A 22,602-nucleotide genomic window follows, 5' to 3' on the forward strand; every position below is an offset into this window, starting at 1 on the left:
AGTCTAAGTTCTGCATCCATAGGTGACATTGCTAGAAAAGTTTCTCTCCCCCACCCACTGTATTTTACTATAGCAATTAAAGATTCATGTATTTGCTACAAAGCCTCTAAAGCAGATGACAAATACCCATAAAACTAGATTTAAATCACCTCACCTTTAGTATATCACCCCAGACACTGCACAACTGCTGGTAAAAGTGTTGACTAATCCTAAATAAATGCACACAAGGGTAAAGAGAGAGGCAAACTTCGCATGCTGCTCACAGCTATGTATCAGTGCAACAGCCTAAGGTAAAACAAAGTAATTGGCTAGTGCTACTACAAGACTTTAATATGTAGACTAAAGACAAAGCTGGGGACCTGCACACCTTCCTTGCACATCAAGCTAATATCAATGGGAAAACAAGGAGAAGGAGAAAACATGCTGCATTTTGCCATAATCATCACAATGTATCCATTGTCTACATTGTCCTTTTCTCATATGCCTGAGACTCCACTCTCCACTACAAATTTTGGGTGAAACCTTAATAAAGCTCTGACATCCTTTGTTAAAACTCACAAACTAAAAACCCTGTGCTTTGGTGCAAGCAGCGACTCAGCTTGTGTGACTTTTTGGAATCACTGCAGCAAATCGTGAATGATGTATGAAATGAAAAATCCCTGCTCATTGCACACAATTCAGATAGTAAAATCTCCCTGGAGCATTAAAAAAATACACTTAAATGTGCCATTTTATTTTATTCCTGTGCCCAGAAGACTCCCTCATCTCTCCCCAAGAACATGCAGATACCTCAGCTATCACCAGAGAACAAGAAGGCACACTCAGAGCTAAAGTGGATCAGTTCAGTTCACACAGTGTTTCCAGGAAAAGATACAGGAACCTGGAGCAAACCAGACAGAATTATACTGGAGACATGTTCAGGCCTGTCTCCAAACACAGGTTTTTTGGTCATTTTTTAAAGTAATATCTAATCTCATCAGCCTGACTCTCTAACTTAATTGACCTTTGGAGATTGCATTAAGGAAGCAACAACAGCATGCTCAATGTAGTTAGGACCATGAGAAGAAACATTTGATATAAATATCATGTGTGTGACTAGACATCATTTATGTTGGGACAAATACAGTAACATGCTTTGACTTCAAGCCTTTATTCTTTCTTGGACCTTTGCTAGAAGTTTTTTCCTAGCCTGCCTTTTGGTGTTCTTTTAAATCTGGCAGATGCAAATGTCTGCTGCCATAATTTAGCCATCTTCTGACTTTCTGCATTCATCTGTTTTCTAGTGAGTGTCTGTTACATTTTTCATAATCTTACCATGGAGGAGCTAGTAGAATGCAATAGGACCTTTTTCTTGTATTTTTTGGTGGTTCTCTTTTTTTTTTTTTTTTGGCGAGGAGCAGGAGGGATGGTAACAACAGTGATGGAGAACACAGAAATGTTGGGTTACTCTCAGCAGACATTTCTTCCTTACCAAAACTTCTGCATTCAATAGGCAGCCTCTGTTAACACACCCCCACATCCAGAATGACAGAGGATCTACAGAATTAATCTTGCAGCAAAACCTCTCAGTTTGGAGCACACAAACTGTCACTCTTTCCCAATTGCTAAAAAGAGGGGAGTTGTCCAGTTTGCTGGTGTTCCCTTTGAGCACAGGGAGGATGGAAAACTGACGGCAAGACTGCAAATCTATGGAAGAGTGATCTGCCCAGATGCAGCTGCCTTGGTGACTGCATTTAGTTTTAGGAAGAGAAAGCAGGGGTCCCATCTAACAACAACTGATGTTGTCTTCTCTTGACAAGTTTTCTGAGATTTGCAATTTAATACATTTTTCTCCCCAAATGTTACTGATGAGGAAGGACAGTCACCTACATCAGCATCACATATCTGTCATCTTTGTCATTTTGAAATTTCAGGGAAACAGAGAAAAAGGTGTAGCTGTTAACCCTTTTGCTTCTCTAGATTCTTCATGTAAAACCAGCGCCATACCTACTTCTGCCCCTCATACACAAGAGGAGGACTACAGTGCTCACCAGACATGTGCCACTGAAGCAGGGGCAAGCACAAGAACTTTGCTGTGCATCCTATACAGTAGTGCCTTCAACAAGCAACACTGCAGTGAGGCTGCATTAGCAGTAACTGTTGTATGTTGGTTGTTGGAGGCTTTTTTTTTTCCTGTGACAAACCAAGAGGCAGGCAGCAAATACACTGGTAATATCTGATCTATACCTCCTATCAGGAATATGCCATCTTTGGATATCACCACCCAATTTGGAAAGCAAGGGACTGCTGGAAGCTACTATAGCACAGGGGCTACGGAACTGTGTTTTTCAACAGACAAGCACACCACGTCTAGGTTAGATTTAATTCCACAAGAGGTCAGCTACAGCTTAAGAATTCAAGAAAGCAGTGCTTAGGAGCACGCATAAAACAGTTCTTCAAAGATTGGGAGGTAAGAGGGTTGGTTGTCAAATATCTTGCAGGGACAGTGGTTTCCAGGCTTACAATGACAAGAATCACACCTTTCCACTAAGGCAAGATTTTCTGGAATGCTAAACATGCTTGCAATCATTTTCTAAATTTGTTTCCTTCCCATTCTAATTTTTTTTCTTTTTTTTTTTTTTTTTTTGGGGGGGGGGGGGGGAGGTAGAAAAGGAGTACTTGTCCCTACACCAGGCTTTTGATACTCTGCTAAATGCAACACTAATATTGGCAGTATTGCACAACTAAGCCGAACAGGAGGCAGGCAGGAGCTGATGGCAAGAACTAACTTTTCCAAAAAGCACACCTTAAAATCAGAAGGATCAGCTTATGAGAAAAAGGTGAGCCTCAGAAGAAAAGAGTTTGTGGCGGTTAAAATGAAAGCATCAGACAAAAAAAAATATACAGTGGTTGTACATCTGCTAAAATAACATTACAAATATATTTATACACACACATTATAAAAAAGATAGAAATTACTTTTGCAACAGGTCATGAGGAAAACTGTTTATCTGCCAACATAGTAAGTCTATGTGATTAATAATAAGATTACTTACAATAGTTTGTTCCAGAGTTATTTGTTCAGACACAGTACATTCCTATCAAGACCGATAATCTGGCAAATTACAGTTAATTTTACAAATATATACCAGCTTTTATTCAGAGTAAACCTTAAGGATCTTTTAGTAGAGGAGGTATATTTGTAAAAGGAGGGAAAAGAAGTGGATGAAAGCAATCGTCTCCTCACCATAGCAGGATGAGGTTGTACTTGTGCCCAGCCTCAAACTATTCCATGGCCAAATTGTTTAAGAAATTGCAATGGGTGCTAGCACCTACCCTATGCATTTCAGGTATGCTCTTATAAAATATATATATTGTCTATAACTATCAGATGAGAACCTACTTAGAAGATGTAAGAAATACAGAGAAGTAGTAAGATACTGTTACTGCTATTAGAGGAAAATGCTCAGGCTGTTCTGCACCTGGAGACGGAGAGTAATTGGGACCCTGACAGGGACACATCAGGGATCGTAATGAAAGACCTCAAAAGAGCACAGAAGACACCCATCGTTGGATGTGTGCTCACGAAGTAGTCATGTCTCTTTGTTTTGCTTGCTGGCTCTTTTTACTAGCGGTTCACTCTGCATTATGACTGAATTAGGTAAGAAGGTGCTGGGGGAAGCGCTCTTGGCTAACTTCGGTGTACAGCCAGGCTCATTAAAACCAGCGCATTTGCTGCAATGTTTGCAGCATTTCCTCTAGGTTTTAAGATTGTTTTAAGAAGTGAAATTCTGAGCAGAAAAGACATATTTAAATTTATTTTGTAGTGCTCCCTGTTATAAAGACATGCTGGATTTTTTTTCTTAATATTACATGGAGCAAAAAAATGCATGAATTTAATACCTTAATAAAAATGAACACACCCTTCTAGAATTCTGAAGCTGCTAAGTACACAGGACAAGTTCATTAGCACAATTTTGGAGCATGAAGAGGGAGTGTATTGAGAACCCAAGATGCACAAACATCAACACAGACTCCCAGGGCTTTTTAATAAAGTTTTGTCCCACCTCCTACCACTGTCTCCCAGGGAAACTGTGGAGAGCAGGGTCCATGAGCTGCCAATGGGTTGTAGAGACAAGCCTAGAATTAGACCCTAAAATCATCCACTAGCAGTTTGATTTGGGGGCAGTGGTATGTAGGATTAGCATACAAAGAACCACTCTTTCCATCAGAGAGAAACAGGGCAAGGTTGTTACAGGTGTCAAAACTTTGACTGACATCCTAGACACGGCAAAAAGGTGCCTGACAAGGAGCATAGTTGTGGCTTTGAGCTTTCCCTTGACCAGGGGTCCTGGAAGGGCTGTTATGCTGTGGCTAAGGGGTAATCACTGTACAGTACAGTACGTAGCATATGCAAAACAAGGACACAGCAATTCAAGAGGTTTGCAGGCAAAGCCATGCCAATGTCAAATATCTGGCTTTACTAAGGCATGTTTCTAAATTAATAAGTCCTATAGCTTTCAATAGGATTATTCAGGGTACATCAAGTCAAGCATGTAGTATACATTTGTAGGATTAGGGTTAATGTTATTTTAGTATAAAGTGTTCTTAAATGTATCATATTACAAATAAGGAAGCCAGCACAAACTAGTACAGAACAGCTCCTTATTGAGACTGCCCTCCCCCTTCTTGACACCTTGTGCAAGGCAGACACATTAGGCTTATAAAGATTTCTTTGAAGAGTTTTGGGGATTTTTTTGGCAAGCCCAAATCTCAAATCCTAGAAACTTCCGAATTCTGTGTAAAATTTGTTTAACACAAATTAGAAAGTGGAGAAATACAATTTGTTTATTGGAAGATAAATTTTGAAGTTTTCTACTATCTAAATCAAGCAAACAAAAAAATCTTAATTTTTAATGCAAATTTTGAGAAAGAGTAGTAGCTCTGAAGGTAACAGTCCTGACTTCAAAAAAACAAGATTTATGTAGAAGCAACCATAGTGACAGAACTAAGACAATAATTCACAGTAATTGAAATTATTACCATCCCTAATCTGTAGCCTGTAACTCACTTATACAATCACTGCACCTAGAAACCCTCCCTAAAATTTTATCTAACAGACAAAACCAAGTTCAGTGATTGTTACTAGAACTATTTTTAGAAGTTGATTAGCAATAATAAAGTCCTCTGTTTCTTAGAGCAGATGTATTTAAAGGAGGGAATCAATTATTAAATCTGTATTTGCATCAACTTTGCTCTAATATGTCTTTCTCCTTAAAGTATCTGCAAAGAAATAACATTATAAAATAAAAATAACATTTATTTTGTCCCATGGTGGAACAATAATACTGTTCAATGCAAGTTTATAATATAATAAATACTATTCATATAATATAATAAATACTATTCACTGAGCTAGAACGTGAGACTCTGCGTATGCCAATATTTATGGCTTGGAAGCTTGTCCTCAACAAAAGTCAGGTTTGATTCACAAGCATTTTGCAAGTTTTAGTATCAAGAGGAGAAAAGTGATAACTCCTGTACATAAAGTCCACAGGTTCGAGCTTTGTACAAAACAAAGGTGCAATATGAAAGCAGCAATACAAGGAGCAAGGGGACATTTGCTACCTGGTATAGTATGTCGTCTTCCTAACTAGTCCAATATATCATCACTTACAGTATATCTAAATGTATAACGACTTACTCTCACTTACTCTCACCTCCCTCAAATGGTAGAAAAGATACAATAAAATCCTTGATGGATTCTAAAAAAATCTACTCTTGCCTCCCCCAAAATAATCTTTGCATGTTGAGCAATTCTCACTTTTATCCACTATGTGCCAACATAAGTCATTATCATTTTTGGAAAAAAAAAAAAAAGAGAAGAAAAGAAAAAAAAAGATGAAGAGCTTAAATTCCAGTACTGCAGAATGACACTTCACTCAAGACCTGCAGAAGAATTTCCCAAGGAACATCATTCCATAGCTGAACATGCTCTTCTCTTTTATAAAAAAGTAGCAATTTTCTGCTAGTGAAAAGTTCCCTTGTGTTGTGTTTTGTTATAAACTAGATAAGCAGGGTTCACTCTAATCCCAAAGGAAAATATTGTGCAGTTAATAATTGGGACCATTGTGCTCTTTGAAAAAAATAGATGCTAAATACTCTCCAGTTGTTGGTAGCTACTGTTCCGATTTGATTCATATACAGAATTGTGAATACACTATACTGGCACTCCATCATAGCATTTTAGCACATGCTTAAATTAAGCCTGCAGCTAACTTTACTGATTGCCATGGGGCTATCAAGATGCTTAACTGTTAGCATACATCTAAAGTCTGTCTTATGTGGTTTTAGAGGAGACAGAACTGTGGTCATATTGCAAGTAACGTGGGGTACAGAATTCCACCATGATTTCTGCATAAATAGATTAGTATAGTGCAGATATCATGCAGATGGAGAGCTTTCAAGGTATCTTAGCTGCATATTGTTTTATTTTGATACATGGCTTGCTAAAGATCAAATTTGATTGAACTACTTATTCCTGTTGTTTAAGTAATTTATATTTTCACTGGTATGTGGTCAAAATCTGAGGCTACTTTTGAAAATTTTTGACCCAGGATATGTTTCAGGGGTTTTGAATACCTTCCTAAATAATAGAAAGAAGCGGAACCAGCAGTTTCTGTAAATCCGTATTTTAGTTATTTCTAGCCCACTACAGATTCCTCCCCCCCCCATCAGGTACAGCTACCTCTTCCATCCCTCCTTTTTCAGGAAGATGATAATTTGATAGATTCATACATACCTCTAAAAGAGCAATACATTCTAAAGGCAACTTGAACAGCCTTTCCTCTTTTAAAACATTAATCTACTTCTATCCATAGCCATTTCTAAAAGTACCAATCACATACAGTGAGACTTGATTGTCAAAAGGCTAATTGATTCAGAATATGCAAGAACCAGCCCCAGGAAGGAATAAAACAACAGTACCAGAATTATGTTAAAGGGAAATATGTGTGAAACATGTAAAGCTTTTTTAACAACATAGACTCACTGCTTCAGATATTTGTATCTGAAAAACTTCAAAAATTCAAGAATATTTTGACCAGAAGAAAAAGTAAGCTTGCAACTATTACTTAGGTAATCCATCACTATACTAAGGAACCCATTAGGAAGTTAGCCATCAAAAAAACCAATGCATTCAGTAAGGTATAATCAAAATGTGGATTCTTAAGGACAGCAATAATTAAGACCAATTTCATTTAGAAGTCACTTGAATATTACATACTATGTACTTTGGTTTCCAAATACACCATGAATCCATTTAAATTCAGTGAGAAATTAAAGCAGAAAGCAATACTTAAGTCAGGAGGGCTGAAAGCATGCAACAGTGTTGTACATCTTGATTATTACGTATTATTCAAACATTCACATCAAGAAGGAATGCTATTAATTACCTGGAACATTGAAGAATATAGCATATACAACATAACAAAATTCAGTAAGAAACTTTTTTTTTTTTTTTAATTACATAGTTGATACTAGTTTTTCAGTTTTGGGTAAAATGCCCCCAAAAGATAATTAAAATTTCAAACAAATAACTTTGGCTTTTTTTTTTTTTTTTAAAGGAACAGATATGTAGCAGAAATCAGAATTCCTTAAAGGTATCTCTGCGCTAGGCAATATGAGCTAAATATTCTTCTATTACATTACACGTAGATGCATTGTTTCACATATACTTCTGGCCAAAAATGCAGAGAGTTTCCAATTAAACCTTGGATGTGAAACCACATCATAATATAGCTGATGATATTTACTCCTGAAGTAAATCATTTTAATATGGGTATTATTTTAAACATTTCACAAAACCACTAGTCACAAAGTCACTTCTGAGGGAAAATTCAGCAAGGATAAAATCGAGAAAGTTACATTTCTTTTAAAGAGGTTACAGATAATATTAAGCAGACCTATGAATTGCTGCTCTTTCACCAAAAACATTATCCCATCTTCTGGCACTGCGGACTTACCTAGGCTGCCCCAAAATCATCGCTATTATTAAGCTTTATTAAGCTGTTAGGTATTGACAAAATCTTTGTAGTAAAGTAACTTTCCACCATATCTTAAGTAAGGTAATGAAGAGCTGTAGGACAGGCTTTAAAAGGCACTGTACTTTCATCTGAAGAGTCTCCTGAAATTCTTTGAACATTTCCAGGGGGTTAATGAGGTATTTTGACAACACATGAGAAGCGTCTGGCTTTGCAAGAAGGTTTATAAGAGGGACCATTCACATTCTCAGAAATTAAACTGTGTATTTTAAAGCCACTAAAAATAACAATTATTAAAAATTTGGCAGCTTTGAAGAAGAAAAATACCAGCAGATACAGTGAAACACATGGAACTACTGAAGAGCGTCAAACTTGAGTACACATATTTTACAGCGTTTCAGCATGACTTAAACACCAATTTTAACAGCTTAATTGAATGTTTCTTATTAAAAGCTATCACAGATGAACTAAAATAAGAACAAGCTAAACTAACCAGAGTGTAACTAAATCAAAAGCATTATTCTTTGCAAGCTGGGTAGATTAACTGTGCATACGTGCATTACTTTCCTTGTGGTACACCCTTACCCCTTCCAACAAATGTCAAGGTGCTTGGAGGGTTTCAAAACCTTTGGCAGTTAGTGGGAGTATTCTTGCCCCGCCCCTGCCCCCCCTTTTTTTTTTTTTAAGATCTGCTAAATAGTGCAATTCATGTCAATTTAGAAGAATGTTAACCTCACACTGCAAAATTAGAACAAGCAGACCACTGCATCTACCGTATGTGTGCATACTTTAAAATATTTTAGGTCCTATTCCTGCAAACTAGTACTCCCTTGAATACTTGAATGCATTGCAACAACGATATTGGTGTATAAATAAGGTTCAGTTCTACAAAGCTTTAGTGAAGAAAGCAAAGCTCTCTTAAGCCTCACTTCTGTAAATACCTCAATATTCCTGAAAACTCAGTGCACCTCAATCTTTAAAGATCTACCCTTATTTAATCAAGCTGGGCAAGAATCATACTGAGGTGTCATTTTGGAAACACCTTATAACCCACTACCTGGGAAAATACCCATATAGATTTATACGTGCGTTTAAGAGAACTGATTGTCTTAGGTGTCTGCAATACTTAATGTGTGCTTTTCAGGACACGAGAGAGAAACAAGATCTTCTAATCAGTACAAGGCCACAAGACATGTTAAGTCTAAGTGCTCCTACATAAGATTTTTTTTTTTTAATAGTAACTGCCTTTAGAGTGCAAGTAGTTGTACAGAAGAAGGCAGTTTCCTAAACTCTACTTTTTCAGTCTGCATCCTTTCACAAACTAAATATTTTACAGACACAGCATCTTTACGATGCTTATGGTTGAACACCTTACTTTCTGTAGTCACATCTCATTGTTTACAAGATCTCATCTAATATCTGTGTTTTAAAAAACCTTAGCTTGCATTAGGTCTTTGAACCAGCAAGTGGGGTAGAAAAGACCCAACACTACCTGCCCCTTTCCTCAGGAATAGTGATCTACTCATTTTCATAGCCATTCAGTGGTACTTTTAAAGTCTGCAGCGTGTTTACGATTGAAATCAATACCAAGGTTAGACGGTGGGGGTGGTAAACTTTTGAGTCACCATCTTCCCCATCCCTGAAAAGGTTCTAGATGTGTTTTAAGGCCAAGAATTTCACCCCAATATATTAGTTTTGTTAATCTTTTTCCTATAATCTCTTTGCTTGGCTAGGGAAATTATGCAAAAAGTAATAAAAGTTCTAATTCAATTTCCATGTTAAGAAATGGATTTGAAAAAAAATAAATCAGAAACCATATTCTTTGTGTTTACTAAGAGATATGCACTCCAACATTTAGTGTCATGGAGCTGGACTTAAAACCAGAAACGGTGAAGATAATTTAGCTGCATGAATGCCTGCTCTTCAGTAAAATGCTGCCAAAATTAAATAGGAATGAAACAGCACTTTGTAGTCATTGGTCGCTCAGCAGGGTTTGCGTAGTTAAAAACCTAAGTGAAAAGGGTGATTGACCTACATTGCTACTAGCTTCGCACAGCTGTACTTTCATATTTTCGCTGCATCCAAGGAAGCTCATTATTTAATACAACTGAGTTACATGTAATTGTCGGTCTTTCATTTTACACTTTTAGGGGCCAGATATTAATCTCAAATGTGCGGCAGGCATTACTGTGCATCTGGAAATATCCACGGCTGCCCATTTGCACACAAAGCTAAAAGACAGGATTGCACACAGTTGCACCTGAAATTAGGGGGCTGCCCAGGGGTAGGAGGACCGCACAAATATGCAGAAATCAAACGAGCAGATGGAACAGAAAGCAAATCCCTTGGCACCCCAAAGGCAAACGCTCCACTGTTTCCCTGTTGTTTTGAGCAGGAGCAGCCCAGAACGCGCACATTTCACACAACTCATACCTGCGGTTTAAATAAGTAATAACATTCCAGTTAACAACCAGTTTGACATGTTAACAGCCCAAGGGCTGTTAACATAACGACTGGTCATTAATGGCAGTAATGATAGATTTCAAAGGGAATATTGTGCTTGTAAATGGACGTGCTGCCAGTCAGAAGAGAGGACAGAGCAGGATAGGCTGATACATTAAGATGTCACCATACAGCTCTGGAGGGAAAAATGGGGGGGGGGGGGGGGGGGGGGGGGAGAACCTTCTTACATATTTCATTTACTGTAGATGGACTTGAAATATTGGCGTAAGCCTAAATTCCTTACATTAAGTCTTCACTTTCTAACCCAAGAGCGTATAAGCAGGAGACAGAAGCCTGCAGGGGAATTATACTCTGCATATCATTTTTACAGAGTGTGTTATTTCTATCATTGAGTCCTTTCTTTACTCAAGTCAGTTCTCATCCTCGTTAACAAAACAGAGTTCATTCCTGCTGTGGCCACCCTAATACCCTTGGTGTTGTACACCACCTCTGAAAACACTGGAGCGGTTTATATGAATCAGATTCCAGAGTAAAGCCTCTCACATTCAAAGCATCTTCCAAACTCATTACCTCATTAAAGATTTCTTCCATCCCCCTCAACTCCCTCCTCCCCCCCAAGAAAAAGGTTTTAATATAGTAAAATCAACTAATTTTACCAAAGGAGAACACTAAAGCAAAGCAAGTTTTGAAGTCCTGAAGATACAGAGTATTTATAAAGAGCTCAAAGCAGGTACCTCAGGGCTCAAATGCAGAACAAGAACGTGCATCAGGGCCGAGGGAGGGTTTAGGTTTTTGGCAGGCATCTCTAAATGAGAGCTACTGAAGTATCTTTGCAAATAGCCAAAGACACAATCACACAGTTTGCAAATTTAACCATGAATGTTAAAGCACCCAAACTGGCTACATTAGTGCTTATAGCATCTGTGGAATGGCTGTCTTATTGAAAGGCATAATGAACACAGAGAGACAAGTTAATAAGCAATTTTACTCTTTATAGTATCATTCAAGCCACATATCCTCTAGAGGGCACCACATAAATTAATAGGAAGCTGGAACAGTTTTATATATAGCAAAGACTCCCTTTACGGTTAAAAAGAAAAAAAAATTGAGAGGGTAGTTTGAAACTGTAATCGAACCCTAATCTGATCATTAGTACAAAGTAATTTTTCTTTAAATTAATATCAAGTGAGTTGCTAAATATGAAAGCTTGTTTGCCTACAGAGGTAGAGAACATTAACTAGTTTCTGTATTAGCAAGTGATCTACAGATCACTGTTATAGGTTCACTGTATAACTAAGTAGATAAGATGCAATGAGGCAGATGACTATCTGCAATTACCTTAAGTGCATCAGTTTGAAGTTTAGTGTAAATACCAAGCTTAAATCTATGCACTCACAAGTACCACTAAAAAGAAGGCTCATGACAAGATAGCTTCATTAAGACTTGATAAACCCAAAGACAAAACCCAGAACCATCTTAAAACTGATTATAGGACTTCTCATGTATGCTGGTTTCACTGGTGCAAAAGTAAATATTGTGTATGAATAAATAGCTGACCAGTTTTTAATGTGGTCATAACAGATAAGAAAATACAGTCTCTTTTCTCTGAATCATTTAGTATGAATTTTAACAGTCTGTTAGCAAAATATTTACTGCTGTTAGACTTTCAAAGACGAGAGAGCAACAGTGTGTGTGTGTGTGTGTGTATGCATCTGTGCCGGGGAAATGCTTTGCTCATACCTGTACTACTAGAACAACTCTGGTTTTTATTTTAGACACTTGATTTTAAAACATTAGATCCACTGCACTAGCACTTGGGAAATTCAGTAAGTTCAAAGTCTCCAGTAAATACGGAACTTGGATCAAACAGCCATAGCAGAGTTTTCTCAGTCCTGCAGGCACTTGTTGTAGAAAGATTCTTAAAATGGGTTTTAAAAATTAGGATGTTACCTTCCCCAGAAGCCATTCTGACCCCTCTCTATAGACACATGCTTCAAGATCACAAGTGAACTAGGTTCACATATGACAATTCCCTTCTATTTAAACAGTTCCCTGCCAGGTTGTGGAAGTCAGGTTTTATTACCTACTTTTTTGGCAGTTTTAACACAATGGCTTTAAGATGCAGACTATGCTAAACTCCCAGTGCTCTATCTTGCATTCAGTTGAGAGTTTTTATGGGTAGCAGAGCACCTGTACCACTAAGTAGTCCAAGTCCACAACTAAAGAACCTGGTCTGCCTTGCAGCCCCAGATCAACAAATGCACAACGCATTTGTGAATGGATTTGTTCCACTCCAGAAACAACAGGTTAAAACACGGAGAGTCCAAGTACCAATAGCTGTTAACACTTTAGTCTTGATTCCTGTTCCTCCAACCTACCCGTGTTTTGCAGCCTACGAACTGATCAGTGTGTGGGAACCTCCTATTTGGTACCTGTGCTTAAACGGAACTTTTGAGTTTACACATTCAAAGAGAATTTTAATTTTTCCCCAATGTATTACTGATTTGAATGTCCCTTTAAAAGGAAAAGGCTTCACTACAGGGGCAGCAAAAATATTCCCAGAAGTTCACATTAGCCTGGAGCAGCTAGTCTCATTAGGCCCCCTCCACAGGGAACAAAGGAAAGGTGCTCCTATAGGAAATAGGTGCTCTGAATCACCCCGGAGGAGCCTTTTCTCTCTATTTACTATTGAGAGCCTAGGGAGACTAAACTTCCTGATTAAACTCAGCTTCTGCAAAGTAGCCCTATTTATTCACATACAATCTGCAAATAAACTAGCCGGGTGTTTGCTCCTCAGTACTTTGCTATGAATTACACCTCAAATACTTTTGAGAACCAGGTCCACAAGCAAATAAGAAGACAGAAAATCAGGCGATGATTTGCTGTCTCTGAGAAGTGGCAACAGGCTACCCAGCAACCCAGGTCACGGAGTTAAATCAGGACAAGAATGGGTTTGAGCCTACTAGCTGCACAGTTGTTTAGCACGGGGAGGACAGTTGGTCATCTTGGTCCACCTTCTAACAGCTAAGTGGCAATGTTCATAAAAGCTTCCAGTGCCACAAATGAAATCCCTTGGCAAAATAAGAGGATGAAAGTGGGTAAGTGAAGACGAGTGGAGCACTCCTCACTTACAGAACTCAAACCCTGCACTGGAGCTCGAGAAAACCACACATGGGGTTTCAGGCCACTATGCCTGGCCACCACCATGATGCTAGGAGGAGAAGACCACCAGCCCCTCCAGAGCACAGTGCTGTGGGAAGTCTGAAAGAGGTTTACTCTCTTCCTCCTCTAAGCACAGGACCCCCAAATTAGCATCAGAAAACTGGCAACCACCTGCACGACCTGGTTACCTGTGCTCTTTGATAAGATTTTTTGTTTATCTCCATATTTCAGTACTTGTTTTCTCATCCTCTGCATATACTTGGCCTTGCAGCCCTCACGTACCACTTATGCAATAGCGACGACATAGGATGGACTGAACAGAATTGCCAAGTTTGTCAGTCAACGTAAGAAGGATGTGGCCTACCTCAGATAGTCTCTGCGACAAAGGATAAGGTTGGCTTTGGTGTACAAGGTAGAGCCCACCTCCCCCAGGCGACAGTCACAGCAGGCACATTTCAGGCAGTCTTCATGCCAATATTTATCCAGGGCCTTTAGAAGATACCGGTCTTTAATCTTACGGTTGCAGCCAGCACAACCTTTCGGCTTGGTGTCTGGCTGGACTGAGAGCATTTGTATACCTGAAACACAACAAGACAAGAAAAGAGTGAAAATAGATATTCTCTCCAGTGCTAGTCTTGCCCTTTTCTTCCTTCACCTCGCCACTCCCCCCACACCCAGTTCATTAAAAAAGCCGTGGTGTAGATGAAATAACCTAGATAGTCCACAGCAAGCTGAAAACAATGTTAAGATAAATTTGAGAGCAGAAACTTCTTCTGCTCTAATTTCCACAGCTTCTTTTTAACACCTCATTTACCTAGTGTCTTTGCTGAAAATAAACAGGATTAAAAAAATTAAAATGAAAAATTAAAACAGTTCAGTTGAAAAGTCATCCACTTTTGCCCAAACTATTCAATATTTAGCAACAAAAAGTTTAAATAAACAGCATATCTATGATGGCAAACATAGCTAAATTCTCCATATTTGGACCTATTTGCATTACCTTTATAAAATATGAAAGCACTCCAGATTCTAAAGGAGAAAAGACTGAAGCTATTGGAGGCACAAAGCTGGATTTTCAAGGTCTGACACACATTTTGGTGTTAGCTAGGGGGGTGTTTTGCTTTTTAAGATTTCAGTTCTTGTTAGACACATGAACTAAGTGATCAGATTTCCAGAGGTTTCAGTACCAACATCTCCAGTTACAACCTCCAGTGTAAGGACCTTGTGAAAAATCTGATTTTAAATAATCTGGACAAGGTCAGAGATCGCTAGTTTGTCAATGAAAACCAAGGGAAAAAACCCCAAACATAGAAAAAACCCTCTGCCCCACTTTCCAATCCCAATTTTAGCCAACCGCTAGCTCAGGACAAGGAGTACAGCAATATCCATTCAGTATGTATACCTTTTGGTGTAATAGCAGAGAGCATTTAAATAACAATTCAAACACTTGAACGCCTGTTTAAAGGGGGGAACTGGTAAAAGTGGAACACAGTTGAGCAATGGTACGCAGAGCACTGCAGCCAGCTTCCAGAGATCCATACAAAAATCGATTGCCCTCAGTTTTACAGTAAATGGGGAGAGAAGGTCACTGCCCCAAAGTGCTTACAGACTGCTCTCTCTTGGTTAATCGCATGAGCTGCCATCCCATTACACTCAGACCAATTCTCTGAAAGTAATTTCTTAGAATAAGCAGAATCATAGCCCTGTGGATTTGTTGGACATCAAACAGGCACCAGAGAGAAAGAAAGAACTGACATGCTTTTCAATTATTAGGTTATCTCACTGTTTTAAAGCCAATCAGAGATGTAGCTTAAAAAATGGTACTCGTTAGAGTGCATCTGAATATTACAATGAGAATTTGTCAAGACTGGGGAATTAATTCTGTTGCCAACATGTAAATCGTACCCCAAAATTCAGGGTATGGCACGGTGTTATTATGCAGAGACTGGGAAAGGTCAAATAAGAGCCTTGTAACAAGGAAGAAAATTCAAGAGCTCCTCATCAAGAATGCTGTACTACCTACTGTTAAGGAAGCTCTACAGTCCCAGCTTCCATCACCAGATCTCAGCTAGTGCTCTAAGACACCACTACAAACATGCAGGCTCAAGAAGCTAGAATATGAACAAGTAGGGGTTTGGATTTTTGTTTGGTTTGGTTTTGGTTTGTTTTTTAAAATGCTCTCATAAGGAAAACACAAAAATGAGTGTAATCTTCGAAGCAACACTACAGTGTGCCTTTATGGGTATTAGCGCTACAAAGACAAGAGGCTAAATGCTATGCCGGCTGAGGTGTCCCAGGGTTCTCTAGGTGTATGTTGAACACATTGAATTTATGTGGACCACAGCAACTGTACAGCTAGTTTAGGTGGCTTTCCAAGGTTGCCAAGCTGAACTCCCAAGTTTCACCTGCAAAGCTGATCAGTAAATTAGAAATAATAATTTTTACTGTGACGTATGAACATAACAGCCTTGCTCCCCCCTTTGCAACACACTCTATTACACATTTTGGAGTGATCTATTTATCTGTTAAATAAGCCATTCAGTTATATGTAGACAGCTCTCCTAGTAGGCACCCTGAAGTACCACAGCAGTATTGCTGCATAACGTACAAAGCTCGTAACAAAAGCATAAAGTCTGTATTTTTCTACCAGTAGGTATAAAAAAAATGCATTGCTGCCTTCCCATTACTCCCCAGCCAAAGCTATTCTCATAGCTCCTGCACCATTTACAAGTAGGTAAGATCTGTTCCTCGTTCACAAGGATGGGATCCAGCGACCTGCACAGGACTCCACAGTGAGTCTGTGGCAGATCTGGGAACAAACACATGCACCTCTTCTCTCGAGCAAGCACCATGAGACAAAGACTGAGCCTTTACAGTATTTTCAATTGCCAACTAACTCCTCTGAATCCAGGTTACATACATGAGGCAACAAAATAACATGGCTACAAATTAATGACTAAAAGCAGGGAAAAGATCAGAGAATTTTGCTAAAGTAACTATACCAGACTGTAAACGAAAGACCTGTTGCAACTCTTAATACTTTCACTTGGTCAAAAAGCCATAATCTGTAAAGCTGCATATCACCGTAGAGTATAAATACCTGTTAAGTGCCAACAACAGGCTAATTCCCAGCCCCCCTCTTCAGCCACATAGAGGACAAACGCATAAAATTGGCCACAATTTGTATCAACTTCTTGGAACTCAGTAGAATAAGTTCAGAAGCATGAAGGGCTGTTGTAGGACTTTAATCTTTAGCTTGAGGGAAACCAGGATAAACTAGGAGCTAGCACAGTTAAAGGCTTTAAAGAAAAAAATCTTAATGTAAAAATTTTGTCTCCTGATAAGGAAGCGGGTTAGAGTGTGGAGGCTGACAGTCTCTGATCCAGGCTGATCTACTGTCCTGTGCTGTCTGAAGGGAATAACATGCTACAGAAACACCGCTAAACAAGCGAATATCTGAGCAAATTGCAATAATCCAGCCTGATAATTCCTGAGGTATATGCTGCAAACACAAGGTTACAGTATTATAAATAAAACTGCAGCTTGCACAATCTTGCAGATACCCCTGCACGGTTTTTGTGATTTTTTGATACATGAGAAAACTAGACGGAGCGCTGTCATTCATGTTGGTTAGCCCAAACTCTCCGTGTAGAGCCGAGTAAAAAGGGGCAGACAGCCCCTGGAAGTAGTGTTAGCAATCCTGCACTTCTTACTTTCCTGAGGCTGAGGGAGAAGGTGGTGCTGACATCCCACTGGCAGCATCTTCAGATTAGGAATCCAATCTGCAGCAGTTTTTGGAGGGAAGGAATGCTTTTCTGCTCTGATAGGTCTGATCTTTTCGCATTTTACTTGCAATGAAGCCACTTCTATTTTAATGAAAGGGGTTTTTTTTAAAAAAAATCCCCAAACTACGGCATCATTATAAAAAAAAGTTACTCTTTTTTTGAAGCATAGAAAGGTTCTAAACAAAACAGAGCACAAAACAGCACTCCAAGAAGCGTTTTACATATCTCCGAATTCTTTGCAGATGCAATTTCTTCACATGCCCTGGATTAAATCACTTAATTTTGAAAACAAAACATTTTATTCCTTTTTTCTGTATTGTATGAGCCACCTTAATGCAGATCATCTCACAGACCATCTCTCTTCCCTTTAATGTTCCCATAAGATCTCCAATGCAGTTATACTTTTCAGATAGGCGCTCATGTATTTTTAGTGCTCTCTTAATTTGGCAGTAAGAATACCTGCAGCTTACTGTCAGCCAGCTTTTCACAGGCTGTGGTTTAAGTACCCATTTATTTCTTAGGACAGCAGAAGGACCCCTTCAAAGGTTGACAGCACCCACAAAACCATCCGAACTGCTTGCTGCTGAAATATCAGGTAGCAGCACACAGCACTGTTGCCTGGCTGCCCTCGTCTCCCCCCACCCCACCCCACCCCCAGGAAAGGAAAACTTACGGAACACTTCCAAAAAAACATACAATTCCGTAAGTGCTACACCCAGGCTGTAAAAAAAAAAATAAAAATAAAAATAAATCATCAAACCCAGTTTTCCTTTCAGTTCTGCAGAGTTCTACCCATGCTCTGCATCACAGAGCATATCTGTTCTCAGAACTGAGAAATTTCAGTGCCTAGTCTGTCACTGTCAAACAAACCCTTTTTATTTCACCCAAATATGCTTCCAAGGGCTTCCTCTATTCTTCCCTCCATTCCCTCCCTCCCTCCCTCTATCCCCAAGTTCCCAAGATACTGCACATAAACTGCAGAGCTGTGCCAGGAATAAGACTACTTCATCACCATCCACCACCTTTAGGATTTTTGAAGGGAGAACTTAATAACCTGATTTGCAGGTTTTTGGATTTCCCTCAGTCTCACCAAATAAGTTCGATGCAACTGACTCCCATTGCCGGTTATTGTTATTATCGTGTGATGAAACACTGTCAACTGATCTGTAACTATGATTTCAGGATAAAGAGAAAAGATTGCTGGAAAAAGCTAAATGAGGCTCCTGGAGGAAGGCAGAGAAACAAAAATCCATTTCACTCCAATCATCACCCTTCCCAAAAATCAAAGGGAAGGAAGATCTAACATAATGAACTGTATTTTGTTAGTGATGTAGTAGCATCTGGAAGCAGGATTGGTCCCTGATGGTGCTGAGTGTGGCACAAGACGCACAGAACTCAGTTTCTGGTTTGTGATACAGACAGTCTTTGAAAAGCATGTTAAGGGATGAAGGGTTAGATATTATTATGTACTGGATCACTGAAAAACTTTTAAAAACCACTCTCCCCACCACCACTTCCATTGCAGAGGGACGCACACAGCTCTATCAAAGACAGTAGTATATACAGCAAGAAAGGGAAAACTTGCCTTTACTTAAACAAAATAAAATAAAAATCAGTTTGGAGCAAATTAAGTATCAGTGCACTGGTCTTTAAAAGACTGCAAACTGCCAGACAACATGCAGTCAACAAGAGAGTTAGAGATCTAGTAGAAGATAAAAAGAATACTTTTCTGATGCCTTCTCACTTTGTAGCTTCATGCTAAAAGCATTCAGAGCTCCAGTAATTCAGGACAATACACACACAGACTTAGAAAAAATATTAAGGTTTCAGAAGCTAAGAAACATTTCAGAACTTGCATGTTGCACATCAGGAGTCGTAACTAGTTTTAGATTGGCATGTAAATTGTTCTGTGGAAAATTCTTATTGCCTCCGAGACCCTGCTATTCTGAGTTATTTGACAGTTTAAGGGAAATCATAATTAAAAAAAGAGACATAAATAATAGCCTGTGCAGTGTGGTGCACAGAAATAAGTAGAACCATTTCATTTAAACTCTGGTGAGCTTTTAATTGCCTGGATTGCATTGTGAACCAGCCTAACGGTTGATTGCCTCCATTATGCTCTCTTGTTCTGTGCCATTCATCCGCACAGTCTCAGCTTCTGTAGTTAACACAACAAAGTAACCGCAACTCCATAACACTCAGGTTTTTTTAAAAAAATATAAAAGTAAGGATTTTAGTGCTCTGAATATAGTCTCTTCTGTATACTTTTGAGTTAATTTTCCACGGTGTATAACTAAACTTCACTTCCTGCCCCTTCTTCTATAGGGGAATCTGATGTTTTTTCTTTATTTTTTTAATAAAGGAGGTGGGTTGGGAGGCAGGGGGGAAAAAAGAAAGAAAGAAAAGAGAAGAGGTTAGGTAAAAACTAAAAATGGGAATGCAGTCCCACAGCTGGGAGCAGTGATACAGATTAAAAGAATTTGGCCAACATGGCTAGTCGATTGCCAAGAAACACCAAACAAAAGATTTCTCTTCTTCTTTCCCCTTCTGTTTTTGAAAGCTAGATTGGGCCTAAAAGCTTGTTTCTGTCTGTTCACTGGCCCAGAGCATCCCTGCAGGCTGCAGCCCCCTAAGGGACAACACAGCAAATAGATGTACCCAGATCTCAGGGACGGGAGCTGCTTAGCTATGTTCCTACCCCTGTCGTGTCCCCCCCACCCCTCCTCCCCCCCACTCCCTCCATCCTTTTTTAGAGCAGTGGTGCTGGGAACCAATTTGATTCCCTTTTTCTCCAATGCAGCTGCAAGGCTCAGAGATACTGACATTTTTCCACTCTTATCAGTTTAATTACAGTTACCATGGCAGCAAAGTGCTAGTGCTTGGCAAAGGCCAACAAGAGATTTGCAAGACTGAGTTCAATTTTGATGCAGCTCACATGCAAAATAAAAAAATAAATAAGAAACATACACTCTACAACAAAGAATCCCTTTTGGAGTTAGACGCTCAAGCCTTTTGTGCTAATAATTCCTTTTCAAGCATCACAGGGATGGGGCGATGGGGGGGGAAGAGGGGAGAGGGAGGTGGCGGCGAAGCATGTAGCGATATTTGTTGCACCTAGCACAATTAATTGCTTTGAACAGCAGTCCTACGCAGCTGTCCAAGGCAGCGGTATTTCGGGTCTCCTCAGAGCACACGCACACACAGACGCTCGCTACGGCAGCGCGTTCAGGGTCGCGGAGGAACGAGCCCCGCTCCCCCCGCCCCCCCCGCGCCCCCTCCCAGCGCACCGCTCCCGCTCGGTGCGCGCTGCAGCGGGAGACCGCCGCCTTACCAAAACTTTTCTCCTTTTTCTGCATGAGTTGATTTACGGGCGCCTGGAGAGCTCCTTCTCATTGAAGCACCAAATCCCGGCAAAAGTAGCAAGTGCCTCCCCGGCTCGGGTCAAGTGCGCGGGAGCGCGGCGCGCCGCAGCCGGCGGGGGCGGGGGGCGGCGGGGGGCGGCACACCCCGAGCCGGCGGCCGCGCACGGCGGTGGCGAGCGACAAAGCCACATGCTCCCCGAACTCTGCCCGTAAGCCTATAATCCCAGTGGTCTCTTAGCTTTGTTGTAACAAATGGGTTTGATTAAACTGTCACATGCGGCGTTAGCATACCATATCGTGCTGGGTATGAAGGGAGAAGGGGGCGGGGGGGGGGTGGTGGTGGGAAAAAAAAAAAAAAAAGAGGGGAAAAAAGAGAAAGGATCGCAGTCAGAAGTACTATTTCCTAACCGCAGCCTGGCTGTATCTCCCACGCCGGTCCAAGGGAGGCTGCGTGAGCCCGGACCCCGGCAGCCCGTGTGCGCCCGGCGCGTCCCCGCCGCCCCCCCCGGCAGCAGCCGCGCTCTTCCCTCCGCTCTGCCCAAAGGGTTAACCCTGCACCGAACCAGTTGCAAATTAAACTGCTGTATGGGGAGGCTTGTGGATTAAAGCCGGGGAGTGGGAAATTAACCGACTCCCTTGATAATTGACAGCACGTTTCGAGAAGCTCTGGAAGAAGCAAGAATAATAATAACAATAAAACCGGTGCGTGTGTGTGTGCGCGCTGCAATTCATTGTTAACTTTGACTGCTATTTCTCGAGACGTACAGTTGGATGGGTTTCGCTCAGCGTCCTCCGCTTGCATGTATTTCATGTCTCATCATAAAAATAATGAAGCCTCACATGATTTAAACAAAACAGTCTCAGCAGAGCTGCAGCCTGAGTGAAAGTTGCAGTGCAGAGATGTGTGTGTGTGTGTGTGTATTGCAGCCCCGGCTTATGACTCAGAGAGAGGGAGGGAGAGGGAGAGAGAGTGATGCAGACACACATACACAGATGACCCAAAGCTTATGTACACAGTTGCCTCACTTACCTTCTCAATTAAGCGATACAGGGGAGGCAGTTCAATAAGCACAGTGGCTGCTTTGTAGCTCTTCTCCTTGGAAAAGGTCAAAAAGAAGCATTGTTTGGGGAAAAAAAATAAAGAGGGGGTGGGAGAGATGGGGAGGGAGATCGCTATTCTTTAAGTTTAAAATAATGAGGTCCTCAAGGATCCGCCAAGTAATTGTGTTGACCGCATCCGAGCTACAGGTGTCCTCCTTTTAGTATCTTGCAGTCCAAGGCTGTCTGTCTCCGTCCTGGCTGAAGACAACTTACCTAAAGCAGCGTGTGAGGAGCCGAGTTGAATGAAGTCAGGGCTTTATCAGCTGCAAAATGCAATCCCTTACCAGCCAGACATAATACAGCAAAAGAAAAGGTCACTCAGTTATTACTGAGCCAGCAGAGCCCAGGCAGCTCTTGTGGAGGACCACAGAGAAGCAGCTCCCTTCCGATTTAAGGCTATTTACCTCTCTCCCCCTCCACCCACCCTTCCTCTCCCCCCTCCCAACTCCCCCTTTCTCTCTCTCCCTCTCTCTTTCTCTCTCGTTCTGCAGCTTGCTCAAGTACAGCCGCCCTCGGAAAGTGCAAAGCAGCCAGGAGACAGATTGGGCTTTGTTGGTAATTTCCCATGGTGAAAATTTACAAGCCTGCAAGTGCAGTCAGCAAAACCACATGCATATGCTAGACACAAACACCAGGGACACACACACACGCACACACAAGTGACCTCTACTGAAGCGGCTCAGGATCACCTTCCCAGAGAGTGCTCCA

General features: G+C 40.5%; 1 protein-coding gene across 3 annotated transcripts in view; it reads right to left on the reverse strand.

The window, feature by feature from the left end:
* The window catches only part of LMO3 (LIM domain only 3), a 61,384-nt gene extending 39,089 nt beyond the window's left edge, over nt 1–22,295 (reverse strand). The window contains exons 1-3 of one of the 3 annotated variants that reach the window (XM_005233808.4): nt 22,108–22,290; nt 21,824–21,889; nt 14,011–14,224 (exon numbers count right to left, since the gene is read on the reverse strand). In XM_005233808.4, coding sequence (XP_005233865.1) covers nt 14,011–14,216 — 206 coding nt within the window. In that variant the 5' untranslated portion in view covers nt 14,217–14,224; nt 21,824–21,889; nt 22,108–22,290. Of the gene's footprint in view, nt 1–14,010; nt 14,225–20,762; nt 20,896–21,823 lie in introns of those variants that run through there. The other 2 variants (XM_005233807.4, XM_055808623.1) reach the window with 2 other exon arrangements.
* Nucleotides 22,296–22,602: the final 307 nt, after the last annotated feature.

This window comes from Falco peregrinus, chromosome 6 (assembly GCF_023634155.1).
Source record: "Falco peregrinus isolate bFalPer1 chromosome 6, bFalPer1.pri, whole genome shotgun sequence".
Taxonomy (NCBI): domain Eukaryota; kingdom Metazoa; phylum Chordata; class Aves; order Falconiformes; family Falconidae; genus Falco; species Falco peregrinus.